General features: G+C 45.9%; 1 protein-coding gene across 2 annotated transcripts; it reads right to left on the bottom strand.

The window, feature by feature from the left end:
• On the bottom strand, positions 203-20912 carry CCSAP (centriole, cilia and spindle associated protein). Of its 2 annotated transcripts, XM_013983237.2 has the most exons (4): positions 20825-20912; positions 19940-20347; positions 5243-5511; positions 203-3829 (listed from the first exon to the last, which is right to left on the bottom strand). In XM_013983237.2, exons 2-4 carry the CDS (start codon positions 20295-20297, stop codon positions 3653-3655), a joined length of 804 nt encoding a protein of 267 aa, XP_013838691.1. In that variant the 5' UTR covers positions 20298-20347; positions 20825-20912; the 3' UTR covers positions 203-3652. The 2 variants fall into 2 exon arrangements, with proteins under 2 accessions (XP_013838691.1, XP_003133075.3); XM_003133027.6 differs by lacking the exon at positions 20825-20912 and having other exon boundaries at positions 19940-20385.

Here is a 22953-nt window from a genome sequence, read left to right as displayed (position 1 = left end):
AAGGTGTGAGAGAAAGGGAAAATGTGGAGTTCAACTCAAAGTGTGAACACAGAAAGCATCTTTTCTTGGATGTATCTAATGTACTTTGTTAAATATTTATCTAATGAAAACCCATTTAGGAATTAAGATGATCACCCATTTTCTTGTGATCCTCTAATGTATGGATCAGAACCATCGCCCACAAAACAGAAGTTTCAGCCCGTAAGATTAATGAACTTTATTCACATCTTTCCAAGTAACTGCAATACTAAGTATAAGTTAAAAGCAATACATGGTTCTGAGGAAACACAGCCCCAAATTCCCAACACCTGAGCTTTGTGAATATTCGTGCCCAGCCTTTGTTCCCTTCAGAACGTTAAAGTGAAAGTAGCGCTCAAAATAATACATAACAACCACAGGGAGATTGTTCTTAAATCGTTCTTAAGTCTTAATTATAAAAAAATCCTAAAAGAGGCCACAGATGTCTTCACTCGGGTGTCCTGACTTAAAAAAATGGAAATAAGTAATAAGGGAGCAACTTCTCCCCACCTCATATTAGCAGGCATGAAGGGAACAAACTTGGGCCAACCCTGGACAAGGCTCCCTGCACAGAATTTGGTATGAAGCACGCACTTGCACTGAATAGCTCCCTATTACACAAAACCCACTTCTAATGCAAGGTCCCACTTTTTGAATCACCTTTTAAATATTATTTAACTGATCACAAGACTAAGTAAGGACCTTAGGGGTCGGGCATTGGCAGTTTGATCCGAAACCAACTATGGAATCAGACTATATAAATATTAGCACCATTTAGTATCTAGTCCAGTGAAATATAAAACTATCCACTAAACCATTTTTTACTGAAGCAGTCAACAAGAAAAGTCGTTTTTACTTCTGACATATATGCTTGGCTCTTTTTCCTTTATGCCAATGATATGTTTCAACACCTGAATTATCAAGTACTTGGCATCCCCTTTATAAAATTTATACCCAGCACAGCCTTAGAACTCAACAGTCACCTTTCTTCTGTGCAATTTAGTTAACCAAGTCTGAGCAACCCAGCATACACACCTTTCGATTTACAAGTAATTTATATTTGATGAGTCAATGACAAAGCTATTTAAAATGTATACTTATGCTTAGAAATTTTATGGCCATGGGGGAATATACAAAAGAGGCCACAGATGTCTTCACTCGGGGAATATACACATGACCAGAGGTACCAAGTATTCAGATACCTCCTAAATAAGAGCAGTCTTTTAGGTTTTAAAAGAGAGAAAAAGAACAAGATTACTATTGAATTCTCACTCACTTTGGTCCAGCAGATGTTACTCAATATTCTATTACTGCTTTTAATAAAAGTAACACAGAAAACATTTTATGGCAAATTGTTTTAATTAAGAACTTAAAACCAAAACTGTAAAGACAGTCTTATGGAGCAATTATTTTATTCTGTATTTTAAATATCACTGGATTCTCAGTTTCAAACTTTTCAACATGAAAGGTAATTTTAAACTATCTTGCTGTCTTATAGGTGTGGGAACAGGATCACCACCACATTAGTTTCCACAATGAGAAGGAAAAAGTAGGACCTCAAAATTGTTATCACTTAAAAAAAAATAAAAAAACTCTGAAGGCTCAAAAGGTAATTCTTACCCCTAAAGAGAAAGAAGGAAAAGGGGCCTTAACTAACTGATGACTTGGACACAGGAAGGGGACTCTCAGTTAATTCATGTAGACTCATTCATCACTCATGCACATTAAAGGTACTTTAAAAATCGTGTTCATTTGTCCTCTACTTAAAAAGGGGGAAAAGTTGGCCAATATTGCCTTCCAGGTTCTTCCAGACCTCCATGTGGAGTTCGCAATAGTCGGCACGTTAAACCCGGGTCTGTTTTCCCAAGGAGAGACTCTGGCTTGTCAAAGCCTAAGGAAGCTGGGTTTCTAAGGCAGCCGTCAGTGTGAGGCCCAGCCACCCTGAGGCTACTCCCTAAGATTGTCAGCCGCACCAAGATCCTGGAGCAGGTGGTTAAAAAGGAACAGTTCCCACAATCAGCTGCCCTGTCACAAAGTCACAGGAATGTCACCTTTAGGTACCTGTGAGGTTGAAGGACTGTGATAACAGCAAAATTCACAGAATATTAGCAAGGCTGTTCTGGACAAAGTACAGAACTTCCTCTTATTAAATACACACCTCAGTGACCAGGAGAGCTCTTCTGTGTTCACCGCAAGACAATGCAAATATTTACAGTTTTTTTTTTTTTTTAAAGCTCATGATTCTTCAGTATGAGTTTGCAAAGCTTAATACAGTTGTGTAAGGTGATACTGTGTGAAGATTTTATGTGGCATAAAACGTGTTCTAAAAATCAACCATAATACTTCAAAGACTCACAGTAAAAATATCAAGGAAATGGTCAACCTCACATCAGACACCAACTTTTCACTCACACCTCGAGCTCAGCTGGCAAAGTACTTCCTTCCCTCCCATAAGGACTTTCGCTTTCATCCTTCCTGTAGATTTCTGTCTCTGCCGAATGGAAATCCCTTTCTACCCCAAAAGCAAATGTACTAAAGAGAAGGAGGAGCACCCCATTGACACACTCACATCTGTGCCTGTACACCACCTTCTCACACTGCGTTCTATGTAAGAGCCACTGGCTAGGAATCTAGAAGGAATGTACTTCAACTGGAAGTCTGAACAATGTACATCATCAAGGCTTTGTTAATGGTGAGTTGCACAAAGCAAAGAGTAGAGAAAGTAGGAGTGGTCCACACCTTTAACAGGTATCTAAAAGTTCTAAATGTCATTGCCGAAGTGTTATAGAAGAGGTCGAAGTCCTGGTGGGTGTGTGCCAAAAGGCTAGATTGCAGCAAGTGGCCGGTGCCCCACAGGTGTTCTTAAAAAAGCCTCACAATAAAAAGTGACAATCTTTGACTCAAAAGAAAGTTTAGTACTACTTCTAAGCACAGTGCGGGGGCACTTCATTTACTGGAATGCATTTGAACTACTTCAATGATTAGTAAGTGCCTAGATGATAATTTAAAAAGGTGATTCTCACCCAGCCCAGTTAATTCTTCAATATCACAGTCCACATGGAGTGGTGCTGAACTGAAATACAAAAAAGTGTAATAGTTTAAGAACTACCGAAGCTCTAGTTTCACTATACACAGAATGGATGTGAGTGTTGAAACTCACTTTTAACTTGATATTCTTTTACAAAGAAAACTACACTAAGGAAAATGAGTCTTCTGCTGCAAGCTGGAAGGACCTGACCAGCTCTGGAATCTGAGAAGTTACTCAGAAAAGGATGAAACAGGCTCCACCTAAACTGAGGGAAGAATACTGAGTTAAGCATCTATAAGCCACTTAAAGGCATTTGGTGTCAGTATCTGAAAAGATTAAGATGCTTTAAAACAAAACCCTTATACAAGTATCAAAGATTTGGGTAGGGAATCCTCTTCACAAATAACCAAATGTCTATGGCTTCACCTGTCACCCTACTGCCAAAGTAGGTGACCAGGATTCATCAAAATAAAACAGTCTTTTGGAAATTCCCCAAGAAAAACCTTGCATAAACAGTCGGTTTCTTAAACCTGTGCCTGGTTTCTTTTGCCAGTTTTTGTTCTTTCATTTACACTTTGTACAAGAGGCTGTCCGAGCACCTGTCCTTTAAGCTCTAGCGGAAAAGCATCTCATGTACTCTGTCATCCACGGGTTCTCGGAGGAGGCGGGCTTGACCCTCCTGTTCTTTTCCACATCTGCAGAATGGGCCCGCTGCCTCTGAGCCACCAGTCTCCTCTTCTCCACCTGCCTTCTGCTCTTGGCTCGCAATGCCGATTCGTGAATCTGGAGGGAGGGCAGGCCGTCAGAACAAAAGGACAGTCACTCAAGTGGCTTTCGTGCTAATTTTTAAGAGTATTCACAATGCAGGTCACCTGGAACAAGGCAGAGCCAAGCCAGCCTCACCATTGTAGGACTTCTGTGTCTACGAGCTTCTCCAGGGATGCCATTCCCCTGGATTCTGTCTTAGGCACCATCCGTAATAAAGAAACTAAGCAACAGAAAATACCTATTGGACTAAACTTCAGATGTAAAGGGTAAGCAGCTCATTTGCATGTGCTTTGAGAAACTGGCTCTGAAAAATCACTGGAACTGCTTACATTATGGATGGCTAAATATTCCATTGCAGGAATTTTAAATGTTCTACAGTGAAATGTTGACAAATCTCAAGGGATTATACCACCTAAGACATTTAACGGAACCTGTTCAACATAATCCCCTGGGGTGGCCACAGCACCATCTGCTAGGCTTCAGAAGTTTGTTCAGGAAAAGTGCGATTATGGCATTTAATAAGAATGCTAATAGTCTGCACTTTCTGCTCGTCTTCATTCCTCCTTTGCTTTGGGCTGTAGTGACACCATTGCCACAAACACAGTGACTGTCCTGTGGCTGCACATGAGGCCCCTTCGTCTGACCAGGGCTCAGCCCAAGAACTAGAGCTCCCAGGAGACAGATGAGCAGGCGACACACACACACACCCTTTTTTTTTTTTTTTTTTTTTAACTTTTTAGGGCCGCACCCATGGCATACAGAGGTTCTCTGGCTAGGGGTCAAATCAGAGCTACAGTCTCCAGCCACAGCCACAGCAATGTGGGATCCGAGCTACATCTGCAACTTACAAGAGAACTACACCACAGCTCATGGCAACGCCGGATCCTTAACCCACTGAGCAAGGCCAGGGATTGAACCCCCAACCTCATGGTTACTAGTCGGATTCGTTTCCACTGAGCCACAATGGGAACTCCACATAATCACCATTTAATCCCAAGAGAAAAATGGAGTCAGATAGACATCAGGAAAGCAGGGGATGCGAATGAAGAGACAAACTGTCACAAAGGAGTCAAGAGGGTGGACATAGGTGATCAAGCCCAAAGAGCAAGAGACCCTTGGGAGGCCAGGGGCAAATGTGGACAGGCAGCCACCAGCCTTGGCCATGCCCCTCCTCTGTACAGCCTGGTCCCCCCACACCTGCTACCTCTCCACCTGGCTTGTTGTTGTTAAACCCTTCCAGGTACCAGCTAACTCCCAGCAAAACCCCTTGACCGCCAGGCATCTAACATCCCGAATCCTGTTTGCAAATCAGAGGCCCAGTTCTGGCCCAGTTCTTGGCCCACCCTACCATCCCCTAAGCCCTACCATGTCCCAAAGTATGATGGTGACCACAGGGGAAATCAGAGAGGCCCGCTCACTGGCACCCACCTCATGCACTGGAGCAGAAGCACAGACGTTGTGAGTTTTCTGGCTTCCTGTATCCGTCTGTTTTTCTCCCCACCCATAAAGGGCAAATGGGTGCTTGTTTTCTTTTATTTTACTTGATGACCTTTGAGGACTCTTGACCACTCTCCTACCTCCTCGGGCGGGGAAGGCACTTGGTGGTTGTCGAGGTTCAGTCCTGCTGGGTGATCTGTCAGTCTCTTTTGTCCTGATCTGTGGTTCAGGTTTTTCTTTTATGTCTTTCACTGACAGTGCTTTTTGAAGGAGGAGATAAAAAAGGATGAATGCTTTAAAATTAGGTTTACATATAATTACTTTAAATATTTGAGATGAAAAATTCATACTACTTAATTCAGTAACTTTTTCACTTAGAGCTCAATTCACAAATTTCACTTAAAACAGAAGCACAGAAACAAGTTTGTGTAACAATTTTCAAACAATCTATGTTTTTTTTTTTTGGTTTTTTTTGCCTTTTTAGGGCTGCATGTGTGGCATATGGAAGTTCCAAGGCTGGGGGTCACATCAGAGCTGCAGCTGCCAGTCTACACCATGGCCACAGCAAGGCCAGATCCAAGCTGAGTCTGCGACCTACACTGTAGCTCATGGCAATGCTGGATCCTTAACCCACTGAGTGAAGCCATGGATTGAACCCATGAACCCTTAGGGAGCCTATGCTTCTTCTCAGCCTAAACTTATGTCCAGGCAAGAGCTCCTTGTGTGTCCAGGCCTTAAGGAAATCCTTCACTTCAGAGGCTCCAGAATCCAGCTCCAAGTCATGATTTCAGAAGCTGCTATTCCCAAACCCTGTCACTTCTTTAGGACACACTTGGGTCCCTTAACTCTGTTAGCGTGATCCTTCCTTGCCTATGTCCCTGTGGAAGGAGAGGCCAAATCAGGCAGTCCTAACAGTTCACACAGGATGCCCAGACAGATCCTCTTCTTTTCAGTCTTCAGCAATAATCTGACTCTACCAAACTGTTCCCTTTATTACTAAACACTTTAAGGAAACAGAAAGTCCACATCTACCCTGGGACTCAGTGCTCCCCACCACCAGGCACCATATCTTTAAACCCAGCCCTTGTCTGGGGAAGAGGTAAGATGCCAACCTTCCATTTCGTCATGAAAACCCCATCCATTCATCATTCAAGCACTTCACTGAGTGATGTGTCCATACCCTGTCCTCCTCTCCCCCTACCCTGGATGTGGGAGGTGGACCAAGACAAGGGGAAGGAGAAGTGGGGCCAAGGCTCATGTAGTGACAACACCAAGAAGAAAGGGAAATGACCCAAAAGATCTTCATGGATTCACTTTCCTCTCTTCTCCTCCTCTTCCAGCCCATGTGCGTCTAACCCAGACCTTCCAGAAGACCCAGCCCAGATAAGGGAACAGTGATTTGGTTCAAAGGCCAAGCTAATGCCAGCCGGGAAGAGACTAGGAAAGAGAATTCCAGGAAGAGGGGCTGGCTGGTTCAAAGGTGTGGAGAGAAGAAAGAACATAAAGAGTTCACAGCGACAGGTCCCCAGAGTCTGTGGGTGAAGGCACGGCGTGGGCAGCAGAGGGAGATAAAGACTTTAATGCCAAACTCAGGACTTTTCTCCTTTCTTAAAAAAGATGAAAGATTTTAGGCTGAAAAATAATGTGGTCCTGTTTGCATTTTAGGAATTAGGTGTCCAGCCACAAATGTGAAGGATGGGTTAAATCAGAGCGGGGGCGGGGCGGGGGGAGTGGGGGCAGAAAGGACAGCTAGCAAAAAAGCAGAGCTGGGAGTAGGGGTGACCAATGGTGATGGTGGAGGATGGAGAAGAGGCAGGATAGTCCCCCCCAAGTTTGGCAGGCACTCAGTCTCACTGGGCACTGGTAACCTGCACACTGGCCAGAGAGCAGGGAGGTGGGGCCCAGGCCCCTCCAGAGCAGGGAGCCCAGCAACAGTGGGCTCGGTGGGCAGGTGGGTGGACGCTGGACTCTGTATGGATGCCAGGAATGCACAGTCACGCTACCCTCTGGCAGAAGGCAGCCAAAGGCTGCGGAAAGGGCACTTAATGCCCAGGTTTGAGGGGCTCCTGGAAGCACCAACCAGGCAGCAACTGGACCCGTACTCTCGGGCCCAGAAGAGAAAGTGGAATTGGAGAAAGTCATGAACGGGGAGGTGGGAGCTGAGGTTCAGACACAGAGCTGGTCACCCAGAAGAAACGCATCATCAGGGAGGGGGGCAGAGGGAGGCTCCTGGAGACATCATCATTTATAGGGCTGCAGGCAGAGGGAAGAGGACCAAAGAGGGAGACAGAAAGACAGCTGGCAAAACAGAAACTTCCGGGGGGAAGCTGAAGGAAGACTTTCTAAAGGAGAGAGCAGTGAACAGAGCCAAATCCTACAGAGAGATCGGGAGGGAGCAGATGAAGAGGGACTGAGCACTCCGGGTAGGGCCAAGGGCACAAACTGCCATATGAAAAGTAAGCAGCTACAAGGGCACACTGCAAGGCACACAGAACACAGCCAGTACTCCACAGGTAGAAATGCAGTATAACCTTTAAAAACTGCAAATCACTTACAGTAGAAAAAAATATACACATAAATAAAAGATTTTTAAAAACTGCAGGAGTTCCCGTCATGGCACAGTGGGTAACGAATCCAACTAGGAACCATGAGGTTTCGGGTTCGATCCCTGCCCTTGCTCAGTGGGTTAAGGGTCTGGCATTGCCGTGAAGTGTGGTGTAGGTTGCAGACGCTGCTCGGATCCTGAGTTGCTGTGGCTCTGGCGTAGGCCGGCAGCTACAGCTCGGATTAGAACCCTAGTCTGGGAACCTCCATATGCCGTGGGAAGCAGCCCTAGAAAAGGCAAAAAAACAAAAAAATAAAAAAACCTGCAAATCACTATGTTCTACACCCAAAGCATGTAATACTGTAAATCAACTATACCTCAACCAAAAAAAAAGATAGGATGGCAAATCTTATGTTAGGTGTGTTTTACCACAATTAAAGTAAAATACTTAAAATATTTTTTAACAAAGAGACTTGGCTCTTCGTGGGCTGCCTCGCAGATGTATGGGGTGAGGGAACCAGGGCACAGCAGGCAATAGGGTGAAGAGTCAGTGATGGGGGGGGCTGGGGGGGATTCTAGACCAACTCTCCCCACCACAGATACTGAAAGGGCTGTCATTAGAAACAACAGTGTTGTAACTCCCTGGTGGCACAGCAGGTTAAGGATCCAGTGTTGTCACAGCGGTGGCTCAGGTTGCTTCTGTGGTGCAAATTCGAGCCCTGGCCTTGTTCAGTGGGTTAAGGATCCGGCATTGCTACAGGCCGTGGAGTAGCTCACAGATGCAGCTCAGATCCTGTGCTGCCATGGCTGTGGCGTACGCTGACAGCTGCAGCTCCAATTTGACCCCTAGCTGGGAACTTCCATATGCTGTAGGTGTGGCCCTAAAAAGAAAGAAGGAAAAAAAGAGTGTCCACAAGCACCCAATATCAGAAACTAAAATCCTCTCTGGAGAGCCTAGACCTTAGATTATTCCTACAGATTGTGTAATATTCCAAACACATCAGTGAGTGTCCTGTGAATGATGACTAGGCACACAGGAGAGAAGAGAGTAAGGAGGGACCAGGAGCGGTAGACTTGAGTAATGGAACTACCACTGATAGGCTATAAAACAACTGCGTTTACCCTCTGGACTGAAAGAAGAAACACAAGCTCAAAAATACCTGGAGCAGTAGACAAAGGATGGAAAATAGAGGACAGAGAGAAGTTATCACTATGAAATTAATATTTATAAAACTCTTGAAATAGTGCTTCATGCATGATAAGTGTATGTAAGTTTCAAAATCCTATTCCAAAAATGAACTTTCAAGTAAAGACAGACATTTTCAGAGTTCCCTGGTGACTCAGTGGGTTAAGGATCTGGCATTGTCACTGCTGTAGCTTGGGTCACTGCTGTGGTTTGATCCCTGGCTCAGGAACTTTAACACACACACACACAAAGAAAGAAAGAGAGACATTTTCTTTTTTTTTTTTTTTTCTTTTGTCTTTTTGCCATTTCTTGGGCCGCTCCCAGGCTAGGGGTCGAATCGGAGCTATAGCTGCCGGCCTATGCCAGAGCTATAGCAATGCAGGATCCGAGCAGCGTTTGCAACCTACACCACAGCTCACGGCAACGCCAGATCATTAACACACTGAGCAAGGGCAGGGATCAAACCCACAACCTCATGGTTCCTAGTCAGATTCGTTAACCACTGTGCCACGACGGGAACTCTGAGAGACATTTTCAAACAGAAACAGTGTTACCACCTTTAATGCGGAAGATTAAAATACCCCCTTTCTCAGTAATTGACTCAGTCTTGATTTAGGACTGTGCTATCCAATACAAAAGCCACTAAACATATGTGGCTATTAAACATAAGTTTAAATTAATTAAGTAAAAATGAATATTCAGTTCCTCAGTTATACTAGTTGGAGTTGAGGGGCTCAACACTCACATGTGGCTCATGGCTCCCATGCTGGATGATGCACACAGAGAACCAGACATCATCCCAGAAAGTTGGACTGAAAAGACTGATCTTCAACAGAATTAACACATTTGACCCAATGGGCACATACAGAACACTGCACCCAACAGCCACAAAATATACCACCTTGGAGTTCCTGCTGTGGCCCAGTGGGATCAGTGGTGTCTCTGCAGCACCAAGGACATAGGTTCAGTCCTGGGCTGGCACAGTAGGTTAAAGGATCTGGCATTACCACAGCTATGGTGTAGGACCAAAACTACGGCTCAAATCTGATCCCTGGCCTGGGAACTCCATATACTGCAGGGTGGCCAAAAAAAGAAGAGTATATCATCTTGTCAAACACATGTGGAACATTTCTAAGAATCTACAAATTCCAAAGCCATAAAGTCAATCTTAATACATTTACAAAATTGAAATCATATAGAACGTATTCTCTGATCATGTAATTAAGCAGATTCAACAACAAAAATAAATTACTTTTTAAAATCTCTAGTTTTGAAACTGAGAAACATTTCTCTTTTTTTAACTGAAGTGTAATGATTTAAAATATTGTGTTAGTGGAGTTCCCTTCATGGCTCAGCAGTTAACAAATCTCACTAGCATCCAGGAGGATGTAGGTTTGATCCCTGACCTTGCTCAGTGGGTTAAGGACCCAGCGTTGCCGTGAGCTGTGGTGCAGGTCGAAGATGTGGCTCGGAACCCACATTGCTGTGGCTGTGGCATAGACCAGGAGCTACAGCTCCTATTCGATCCCTAGCCTGGGAAGCTCCACATGCCATGGGTGCGGCCCTAAAAAGCAAAAAATAAATAAAAATAAAATAAAATATTGTGTTAGTTTCAGTTGTATAGCAAAGTGATTCAGTTAATTTTTTTAGATTATTTTCCATTATAGGTTATTAAAAGATATTGAATATAGTTCCCTGTGCTCTACTTTAAATCCTTCTTGCTCATCTATTTTATATATAATAGCTTATATCTGTTAATCTGTTAATAATTAATCCCTCTCCCTAAAAACATTTCTCTATGATTCATGGGTCAAAAACAAATCATACAGATGCATAAAACTGTAAATGCAATCAATACTACTGAGGTATACACTTAAAAATGGCTAAAACAATAATTTGTGTGGTATCTTACTACAATTCTTTTTTTTTTTTTTGTCTTTTATCTCTTTAGGGCTGCACCCACGGCACATGGAGGTTCCCAGGCTAGGGGTTCAGTCAGAGCTGTACCTGCCGGCCTACGCCAGATCAAGCCCTGTCCATGACCCACACCACAGCTCACGGCAATGCCGGATCCTCAACCCACGGAGTGAGGCCAGGGATCAAACCTGCAACCTCACTGTTCCTGGTCAGATTCATTTCTGCGGTGCCACGATGGGAATTCTTTACTACAGTTCTTAAAAATTAAGAAAAAGTAATGATGATAGGTGGCATTCCTTTCTTAATCCTGTGTTTAATAGAAATGTCTCTAAAGTTTCCTCAATAAGCATAATGCAGCTAAAAGAGTAATCAGAAGGAAATCTATAGCCTTACATCAATATATCACAAAAGAAGGCAGGGAAAAAATCAATAATAAGTATCTATCTTAAAAAGTTATACAAATAAGGAGTTCCCGTCCTGGTGCAGAGGAAACGAATCCAACTAGGAACCATGAGGTTGTGAGTTCGATCCCTGACATCGCTCAGTGGGTTAAGTAAGGATCTGGTGTTAACATGAGCTGTGGTATAGATGCCAGACACAGCTTGGATCCCACTTTGCCATGGCTGGCAGCTACAGTTCTGATTGGACCCCTAGCCTAGGAACCTCCATATGTCACAGGTGTGCCCCTAAAAAGACCAAAAAAAAAAAAAAAAAACCCATTACATCATCAGAGTAAGAAAAAAAAGATCATGAGTTAATAAATGTATAATAAAAAAGACTGGGAGTTCCCGTGGTGGCACAGTGGTTAACGAATACGACTAGGAACCATGAGGTTGCGGGTTCAGTCCCTGCCCTTGCTCAGTGGGTTAACGATCTGGCATTGCCGTGAGCTGTGGTGTAAGTTGCAGATGCAGCTCGGATCCAGCGTTGCTGTGGCTCTGGTGTAGGCTGGTGGCTACAGCTCCGATTCGACCCCTAGCCTGGGAACCTCCATATGCCATGTGAGCGGCCCAAGAAATATCAAAAAGACAAAAAAAAAAAAAAACAAAAATTAAAAAAAAATAAATAAAGAAGACTGACATAGCCAAGAGTTAGTTTGAGGAAAGAAATCAATAGAATTCACAAACCTCTTGCAGGACTAATAAAGAAAGTGAAAAATAAAAATAAGTAAAAATAGAGCAAAAATGGAATCAGGTTAAATGTTCACTGACAACCCATGCGTGTAGTCCCTTCCTCCCCAAACCCCAGTAAAGTGAAGGAAAGAGAGTGTAACCCACAGGACAAAGAACAAGGAAGCAATGATGTCAGACACATCCTGGAAGCTGGAAAGTGATGAAGAGCTAGAAGTGAGTCCCAGGACAGAGCAAGATGATGCCCACTCCCTGCAGAAGTGTCCACGGACAGGACAGACCCACAGGCATGGAACCCAGGCACCAAGTTCCCCAGAAAGCTCATGCAGGGGACTGCCTTTCCAAAGGGCCAGTGTCAGTCAGTGCCCCAGCCCACGGGCTCTGACAGTTCAGCACGAATGTGCCTCTGCTGAGAGCCACGGGACGCTTCTTCCCAGTAAGTCTGGGCAGACTTCTTCGAGCACAGGATGGGGTAAAGAGGTGTCATGTGGGCATCTGCCCAGCTCTCTCTCAGGACCGCTTGCCCTCGGAGGCCAGCCTGCGTGTGATGAGGAAGATGTCACATGCAAGTGTCCCAGCAGACAACCCCAGCCCTGGTGCTCTCAACAGAGGCTGCAGTCAGCATGCAGCAGAGATTCCACCCATAGAAACCAGTAGCAATAAGTCTGTTATGCAGCAAGAGATACTTCAACAGTCCTTCCTCCAGCCCATAGGCTCAGGAGACCTCACCTCTCCCACCCCAGAAGGCAGGTTCATTACAGTCTGGAGGATGGACTTGGACACCAGGCTCAACAGGGTTGATACCTTCCTGAGAACGGGATTACATGGTCAAGATTGAGACCCCTCCTCCCTTTGCCAAATTCTGTTCCCAGAATGCTGACAACTGACATATTCCCTCCCAGGCAGGAGGAAGAAGGAACACTGGGGAAGCTACGAGAGAAAGGGTAGGTATCGCTGTCAGCATCCCCCCGAGAGACAGATGGATCCTCATGCAATTACATACAGCCAACAAGCTCCCCCGTACACACAGCTCTTGAAAAGCCCTTCTAGCTTCACTCAGTATGAGCAGAGCATTTAAGAACATCCTCTAATAAGAAAGAGACCGAAATAAAGAGAAAAAGACTAAGCTGAGAATATGAGAGCTCTTGAAGCATATTTATGGCTTTCAGGAAGGGGGAGTTAAAAGAAATACTGAAAAAACAGGATGCTCTTTTTTTCATTTTTAAAAGAACCCTTGGGAGAAAAAAGTTATCACTTTTAAATTAAAAACTAGAATGACAGAATTTTAAAGTTCAATAGAAAATCTGGAAGATAAAAGAGTTCTCCCAGAAAATAGAACCAAAAATTCCAATATCAAAAAAATTTTTTTTTTGTCTTTTTGTCTTTTTTGTTGTTGTTGTTGTTGTTGTTGTTGTTATTGTTGCTATTCAAAAAAATTTTAAATAAAAATGTTAGAGGTTTGATCCAGAAGGTACACCATCTAAAAATAATTATAGAAAGAAAAAAATGAACAGAGCTGAGGAAATTTTAAACAGTACTAGAAAATATCATTGAACTGAAAGAAATGTTTCCAGACTAAAAAGGCCAACCAAGTTGTCAGCCCAGTGATTAAAAAATGACATATGCATAGAATTTTAGAACACCTAGGATGAAAAGAATATCCTAAAACTTAAAAAAAAAAAAGGTGGGGGGAAAGGGTCACAAATACACACACACACACACAAAATATATTCACATTCTATACATAAGTGTCAGAATGGCATGGTACATCTCAATCATACAACCAAAACCTAGGATTCAATAACAGTATCTTCAAATCCTAAAACTTCTAATCTAGGAATTCGCTCCATCTTGCCAAAATGGCAATCCAATCCTTGGAAAAAGGCATTTTCAGACATGCAAGGTGACGAAAATTTTACTTCCCCTTCAACATGTCTCAGGACTCACAGAGGCTATGTTTCCCCAAAAGGGAGACTTGAGATTGGTAAGACAGGGGTCAGATAAAGGAGGTGACCAAAAGGAATACTTGGGCAAACAGTGAAGAGAAGCCCCAGTTTGACAGCTGCATCAGATCTGGACAGTGCAAAGTTTAAATTATAACAGGAGAATCAAGGGTTCCCAAAAAATGTCTCCAAGAAAAACAATGAAATGAACACCTAATATGCCTGGCATATGACAAGTCTTACAGCACTACCAGACTTTTCTAGACTGAATTAGTCATGGGAGTACCCCCTAAAAAAAACCAAAAAACAAACATAAAAGAAAAGCAATGATTAACTCCAGGAAAAACATAAATAATAACAAAGAAAGTATAATCAGAATGTACTGTATGGATTACCTGCAAATAACATTTACACAGCCATGATCATCCAAACAGAACAGTGCTTAAATGAAAGTCATATAGTTAACACTGTGGTGTATCTGGAGGTGGGGGTGGTGGCCAAGCTAAGATCTTGAGCTAAATTATCTCCCATCATGGGAAGTCAAAATAATGTTTCAAATTTAAAAAGCCAACAGAGGAGTTCCCGTCGTGGTGCAGTGGTTAACGAATCCGACTAGGAACCATGAGGTTGCGGGTTCAGTCCCTGCCCTTGCTCAGTGGGTTAACGATCCGGCGTTGCCGTGAGCTGTGGTGTAGGTTGCAGACGCGGCTCGGATCCCGCGTTGCTGTGGCTCTGGCGTAGGCCAGTGGCTACAGCTCTGATTCAACCCCTAGCCTGGGAACCTCCATATGCCGCGAGAGCGGCCCAAGAAATAGCAACAACAACAACAACAAAAAGACAAAAAAAAAAGACCAAAAAAATAAAATAAAATAAAAAGCCAACAGAGGAGTTCCTGTTGTGGCTCAGTGGGTTAAGAACCCAACTAGTATCCACGAAGACGAGGGTTCGATCCCTGGTCTCACACAGTGGGTTAAGGATCAGGCACTGCTGTAAGCTGTGGCATAGGTCAGCAGCTAAGGCCCTGATTCAACCCCAAGCTTCAGCAACTTCCATATGCTGCAGGTGAGGCCCTAAAAATAATTTTTAAAAATAAAAAAAAAAATAGGGAGTTCCCATCATGGCGCAGCAGAAACAAATCTGACTAGGAACCATGAGGTTGCGGGACTGATGCCTGGCCTCACTCAGTGGGTTAAGGATCCAGCATTGTGGTGAGCTGTGGTGTAGGTACCAGATGCAGCTGGGATCCCGAGTTGCTGCGACTGTGCTGTAGGCCGGCAGCTGCAACTCCGATTAGACCCCTAGCCTGGGAACCTCCATGTGCCACAGGCGCAGCCCTAAAAAGAAAAAAAGACAAAAAATAGAAAAGCAACAATCACTCTGAATGAGACGAGCATTGGCCACAAGGCTGACAGGAAAGTAAAGAGTCAGAAGTAGCCCCCTAGGGAGCAACGGGCATGGGTGGTGAATGGGCCAGGATTACTTTTTCATTTTAAGCATATTTTTTAAAATTATGTGTATGTACAACTGGCTTAAAAACAATGTTCAATTTAAAAAGAAGTGTGACTATGAAGAAAGGAATTAGAGAGGGAACTTCACGGTTAATAAGCATTCTCACTCCTACACCCAGGGAACTTCTCAACAGCTCTTTATTACCCACCTTTTTTTTTCTTTCTTTCTTTTTTCTTTCTTTTTTTTTTTAAGGTCTGTACTTATGGCATATATGGAAGTTCCCAGGCTAGGGGTCAAATTGGCCTACACCTTAGCCACAAGCAACACTGGATCCAAGCGGCATGTTCAACCTACACTGCAGCTTGCAGCAATGCCGGATCCTTCATCCACTGCACAAGACCAGGGATCAAACCTGCATCCTCATGGATACTAGTTGGGTTCTTAACCCATGGAGCCACAATAGGAACTCCCTTTATTACTCATCTCTTAAATGAGAATCCAAGGATCATTAGACTTTTGAGAAAAGTCTCTAACATGAAATACAGGATTACAAGCAAAAGAAACAAATGTGGGGAAAGGGAGAGGAAACAGATACTGTGCTGGAAAAACACACAAGAAGAAAATGGAATGGCATCCTCAGTGGGAAAAGAGAGGCTACTCTATGAACAGAATACTATCTTTTAAAGAGGAATGAATAAAGAGGGAGGGAAGGGAGGAAGGGAGCCCAGAAAACAATTCAATGGCTCTTATATTTAAAAACAAGGAAAAGCCCACAAAGGGAAAATGTAGTAAAAAGAGTTGGAAGGTTGAGAATAGTGCCCAGAAAAATAGAAGAAAAAGGTGGAAAAGGGGTGGGGGTAAAAAATTATAGAATAAATTTGTGAACTCTAACACCCAACTAAGGAGTTCAGAAAGAAAAGAGAGGGAGTTCCCGTCGTGGCGCAGTGGTTAACGAATCCGACTAGGAACCTTGAGGTTGCGGGTTCGGTCCCTGCTCCTTGCTCAGTGGGTTAACGATCCGGCGTTGCCGTGAGCTGTGGTGTAGGTTGCAGACGCGGCTCGGATCCCACGTTGCTGTGGCTCTGGCGTAGGCCGGTGGCTACAGCTCCGATTCGACCCCTAGCCTGGGAACCTCCATATGCCGCGGAAGCGGCCCAAGAAATAGCAACAACAACAACAACAACAAAAGACAAAAAAAGAAAAAAAAAGAAAGAAAAGAGAGGAAGGAAAAACAAAAAACAATTCAAGAAAATGTCTCTGAACTACAAGACATGAGTTTGACTGCAAGGAACCACAACACACATTGGTGGAAAATAGGCCTAGATCAAGGAAATTTTTCAGAACACAGAGGACAAAGAGAAGACCTCAAAAAGCTTCCCATGGGGGGGGGGAGGGAAACGGACATGTAATCTACAAAAGGCTAAGAGTTAGAATTACACAGGGCTGTAACAGCAACATCAGAAGATACAACACTAGACAACAATGTCTCCAGATTATTATTTTTTGTTGTTGTTGTTGCACCCATAGCATATGGAAGTTCCCAGTCCAGGGATCAAACTTTCACCCCAACAGAGACAACACCGGATCCTTAACCTGCTGTGCCACAGTGGTAACTTCTCTCCAGATTTTTTAGAGACAATTACTTCAAACCTAGAATTCTATGCCCAGTCACAAAGTCACTGATTTGTGAGGGTAAATCTTTTGACATGCAAGGTGTCAGAAAATCATACCTCTCAAGCAATCTTTCTCAGGGAGGTACTAGAAGATAAACTCCCCCAGGAAGGGCAAACAAAGAAGATGGCTTGAGAGCCACACAACAGAGAGTCCTACCCAAGAGAGAAGCAAGGGTGTCCCTGGGATGGCAGGCAAGGGCCCTCCCAAGATGCAACGGGGTAGCAGGCTGCAAGAGCAGCAACCAGGCCAGATGAAGTAGGTCAGAGGCCCCGGGAGGGATTCTTAAAAGGAAGAGTGACAGCAAACCTGATGTGTTGGTGGTATTGCTAAAGAAGGACAAATGAATTGTGGCAAACAATATAGGACAGCTTTGAGCAACCTCTTCCACAAGCATTAATTGTGACTCTAACAAGTTCTATGACTACACTGAGAGGGTGTGAGGAGGGTCACGTGTATGGGTTAAGAGAGCGCTGAAAAAATTAAAGCCGATTGATGATGCTAAAAACTGAAAAAAAATCAAGACGTGTCAATAAAAGTCATGTCACTTGGAGAAATAGAAACACGGACCAAGGAAAAACCAGAGGAGTTGGAAGTGGTCACCTAAGGAACAGGCAATTGGTCTACTGCGGGGGGGCAGGGGGTGGCTGCTGTATATTTTGTACTAAGCTGTATAGAGCTGTATGATTCTCTGTGTACATATAGCTTCAGTAAAAACAAGAACTCAATGTTCATGTTCTATAGAAACTTGAGTGACTGCTCATTATTTTAGTAAATAAAACTGTCCACTTAAACACAAGGACTTTCAGTCCTACCAGACACAAAGATCCACAGGGGCTGTGACAGCATGAGCAAAGCAAAAGAGCCTGTAATTGGGAGGCCTGAAAGCAGAAACAGCCTTTCTCCTCCCTAATGCCTAAACCAGAAATATTAGCAGAGAAGAAATAACTGCTTCAGCCACTGGAGGATTCAGTGTCTCTAAGGAAACCAAAATAATCACGAACTCTTGCCAACACAGGCCCCTTCCATACCATATCACTATTAAAAAAAATGGCACTTATATACCCACAGAAATAACCGACAGCTCTTTCACAAACAATGAAGGGGAGGAGTTGGGGGGAGAAATGCCCATTCAGTCTGATAGAGTACATCTCATAATTGAGCTACCAGATCAGTGCTCCCTACCCTCTCCGCCTTCTGTTATTCAAATTTCTAGCAAAGGTCAGGAATTGGTCAGAATTAACAAGTAACATCAGGCTGGAGAGGCACCCTGCCTGAAATGACGGACTGAGAATAGCTGAAAACAGTCTGGCTCATAGACAAAACTTTCTCTCCTTCTCAGCATCTCACGGAGAAGCTAGGATGAGGATCTGATAAGACTTTGAAAGAGGACCACTTACAATTCAGGAAACAAACAAAAACAAAGGCACTGGTCATTCTTCCCTGAGCTTCCATTTCTTCACCTATAAAATTAACATACAATGGAGTTCCCATCGTGGCTCAGCGGAAACAAATCTGACTAGCATCCATGAGGACACAGGTTCGATCCCTGGCCTCACTCCATGGGTTAAGGATATGGCATTGCCATGAGCTGTGGTGTAGGTTGAAGATGCAGCTCGGATCCCAAGTTACTGTGTAGGCTGGCAGCCACAGCTCCAACTGACCCCTAGCCTGGGAACCTCCATATGCTGCAGGTGTGACCCTAAAAAAATAAAATTAAATTAACGTACTAATGTGAAAGCGAATGGATGTGCGTACATGAATAACTGAATCACTTTGCTATACATCAGAATTATTACAACATTGAAAATCATCTATACTTCAATTAAAAATTTTTAAAATGAGAAAAAAATGACATAAAACTACAGTCCCACATCTCAGAATTGTTCTGAATGTTGAATGAGAAAATACATGGTCTAAGATCAGTGACTGCATGTATGAAAATCTCTGAATAAACTGCAGTTATTCTGTTTATTAAAGCCTCTTTGAATCCCAGTGACGCCGATGTTCTCTGGCCACCGTCAGAAATTAGCAGAAAGAAACCGGGCGCTACTCCAGGCCCTATCAGAGGCATTCATTCAGCTTGGTTCCTACCACCAGCGACCACCGCACTCCGCCTCCGCGAGCCTGGGGCGGGGAGAAGGTGGAGGACCGCGGCTGCAAAGCAGATGCACAGCCCGCAAGAGGCATTTCCCAGCCCCTGCTCCCGGTCACAGCAGCAGCCTAAGGATGGGCGCTTTTCGATGAGTGGGAGGCAAGAAGCCGAGAGGACCGAGCACTACCAGGATTATTCCTATACTAGTCCTCGGTTACGCAACAGCCTGCGTAAACAAGTGCAAAATATTCTTTAGGGACAGCGCGGCGCGGCCAGGGAGTTAAAATACAAAACAACGGCCCCATTCACAGGGCGGTACGCTTAGCTCAATGGCTCTTAACCTCTTGCGGTCGCCTTTGGGAATCTGAAGAAAGCTGGGCTCCTCTCATAAACAATTGCGCGCTGAAAAATAAACAGATGCGAGTTCAGCGGCTCAGAGGCCAACAAGGCCCTTGGGTAAAAACCCGGACTTCTCCAGAGGCACTTTAATGAGTTCACAGCTGGCTCAACCCAGATCCATCCAATTACGGAAATAAAGGAGGGGAGGGCGGAGGCGGGACCGATACTTTTCTTATTTTGTCAAGGGAGACACATTCTCCTCCTACCAAAAGTCAATGAAAAGATTAAATAAAATAGGTAAAGGAAGAGCTTTCCCCAAGCGCTTTCGAGAAACAGCTGGGCAGTTCAGAGATGCAAGAGCAAATCCGGTACCGCGAGCAGGCCACTCGCAGCCCCTCTCCCCGGCCCGGTACCTGGCAGCGCAGCGTCTTCCGCGTCCTCTGCGTCCCCCACAGCCTCCGCACCCTGCTCCTCCTGGGCCGCGTGGGCCGGCTGGTCCGACCCGTCCCGCGCCGCGGGCTCCGCGGGCGGCGGCGGCGAGGCCGGGGTGCACTGGGGTAATGGGGCCCCGGCGCCCGACGACGCTGACGACGCCGAGTCGTCCGAGGCTGGGCCCCAGTCGTCCCAGAGCCAGGGCGCGTGCGCCTGCTCCAGCAGCCGGCGGCCCAGGCGGTAGTGGCGCAGCGCGCGGTAGCACGGCCCGTACTCGTCCCAGCGCGGCTCCTGGTAGCGCTTCATGTACTCGCTCTTCACGCCGCTCCCCGGGGACATGGTGGCGCCCGCCGGCACCGAGGGCCCGCCGTTCCGCGCCTAGCCTTCGCCTACGAAATCCGCGACAAGACACAGAGGCGCGCCCCGCCCCTCCGGCTCGCCCAGCCCGCCGCGACGTTTAAACCCGGAGCCCCGCCCGAACGGGGCGGACGGGGGCGGGGCGTGGGAGCGGGAACGGGAGCGCGGGTGGGGGCGGGCGGGGAGTGGAGGCGGGCACAGCGCAGGCGGACCTGGGCGGTGGGCGGGGCAAGGGGCGGAGAGAACGCGCTGCCAGCCCTGGGAGGGGGCGGGGACGGGCCCAGCGGCTCTGGGGTAGGGGAGGGGGATAGCGGTACCCGCTGCTGGGCGTGGGGGTCACTGGGGAGGGCGGCTCGGGAGGTGCGCAGCCAGAGGCTGCGGAAACCAGGGGAATGGACCGTGGAGGAGGGAGGAGAAGGAGGTGTGGGCGCGGGGAGCTGGGCGGCCTCTGGGTCCTGGGAGCGCCCTCTGGGCGCGGGGTAGGGGCAGGAGGGGCGGCCCCCTCTTACCTCCTTCGTGCGGCTCCGGCCTTGCCCTGCGCCCCCGGCCCCGCGGCGCCCAAGCAGTCCTCCGCGAGCGAGGCGCAGCAGCCCAGAGTCGCGCGCTCTGCCCGCGCTTTCCTGCCGAGCAAGATGTCGCCACTGGCGCGGTGGCCCGTGTTCCTCCGGCGGCAGCGGGGAGGCGAAGGCGCCGCCTCAGTCCTGGGAGCCAACGCCTCCCGCGCGCGCTCCCGGCCCCGGCCCCCCGCCCGGCTCGGTGGGGGCGGCTGCTTCAGGGTGGTGCGTGGGGCACCGAGACGCGGGCGCCTCGGCAAGCCGGGAGTCCCCGCCAGGTCCCTGCCCACTCGCCCTAGGCGCCCGCGCCCCAGGTCCCTGGAGGCGCTGCCCTGGGCCCCCGCCTCTGCAGAAGGCATCCAGGACCGGCCGCCCCTCAGCCAGCGACATTCAGTGGTCTCTTTGACACCTCGAGGTTCCCAAAAACAATACAAGTCCACACGTTGACTCTTGCTTCCTTCCCTCTGTTCACAACACCTGTTACTCTGGCTTTAACCCCCTTTCACGTTTTAGTACGAGTCCTTTCTTGTCCACGCTCCAAACATTTTTTATGAGAATGATAAAATTGGCCGAGCCACCCTCTCGGAGACCAATTTGCACAGAAAACCTTGGCCCACTCAGTTGAGTGGTGCTAAGTATACAACGTTGCTCTGATTGTTACATTTTCCAAAGGGCCCCACATGGATTCTTCCCCTTTATTGAAAGGAGCCTGGATACATTCGTTACAAAAAGATTTGAAAGAAACGTTTTGGAATATCGGGACATATTTAGCAGTTGAAAAGCAGGCCTAGGCCGTAATGAATTACCTGGCTCCGGCTTCCATACCGGATTTGTTCTGATTCATGACTGTTTTCCCTTCTGTTGCCTGTCTCCGCGTCCTTCCCCGCCCCCATCATAGCTAAATGATCCAAAGGTAGACGCTGCCCCCGCGGGAGTCAGCCTGTTCTGAAAACTAAAGTTAGTAATCTAGACGTCATTAGTACTGATTGTTAAGGGCAGTTTTCTGGAGAGATATACTGTGACCTCCTGCTGTTGACACCCCCACAGTGACCCAGACTTTTTCCCTCCCCAACTTTATTTTCTGTAGCTCAAAATACCCCAGGAACTTTCTAATGCATCTCCTTTTTCTTTAAGATGGTTTCCCATGGTTACAAACAAAAGAACCTTAATAAATATATTAATAACGTGGGTGAAAGATGATGTGCAGTTACATGAAAAAATCAGAACACAATCTGTTTCAGTTAGCTTTGGCTGCATAATAACCACCCTAAAATTTGTGGTTTAAAACAACCAAGATGCGTTATTTCTCACGATTCTATGGGTTAGCGGGGCAATTTTGCTGCTGCTTCCACTCTGCTGGTTTAGATTCTCTTAAAACAGTTGCATTCAGCTGGAGGGAATGCTGGGCTGGAAGGTTCAAGATGGCCTCACTTACAGGCCTGGCACTGGAGCTGGCTGTGTGTGGGGCTGTCTTCATCCTCCCTGTGGACTCACCCTCCGGGAGATTAGCCTGGTTTCTTCACCTGGCCCTCACTTCCAAGAAGTTAATAGCAGAAGCTGGAAGGCTTCTGAAAAGCATATACCTCTCTTCTGCTGTATTTCAGCAAGGCTCAAATAAGTCACACGGCTAGCTAGCCCAGATTCCAGGAGAGAGAAATAAATTCCACCTCTGCAGGAGAAGAGCAGCAGCAAAACTACCTTGCAAAGGGGCATGCATACTGGATGGAGGAATCTGTAGCCAAATTTAACAATCATAGAACCACACACGCATAAAGTTAATAAGGTCTGGTACCATTTTTTGTGTAACTGAAAAATAGGATTAGGAATGGTTTGTTTTAATATTCCTATTTTGCACAATTAAGTATATTGCATTCATTCTAATTAAGTGACAAAACCCCAGTTCAGCTAGCTCAAACAGTAAGGATATTCATGGGCTCTGGCTGAACTAGTCCCAGGGATCCAATCAATATCATTGGGACTCTACTTCTTTCTCTTGGTCTTTGAGATCTGCTTTCTTCTTGGGGGCCGCTCTGAGATGGAATGGCAATAGACTTCTTCCACATAGCTGGAAAAAATGCCACTTG

This window comes from Sus scrofa, chromosome 14 (genome assembly GCF_000003025.6).
Source record: "Sus scrofa isolate TJ Tabasco breed Duroc chromosome 14, Sscrofa11.1, whole genome shotgun sequence".
NCBI lineage: Eukaryota > Metazoa > Chordata > Mammalia > Artiodactyla > Suidae > Sus > Sus scrofa.
Note: the sequence above shows the minus strand (reverse complement) of the source record. Positions and strands in the feature narration are given on the sequence as shown.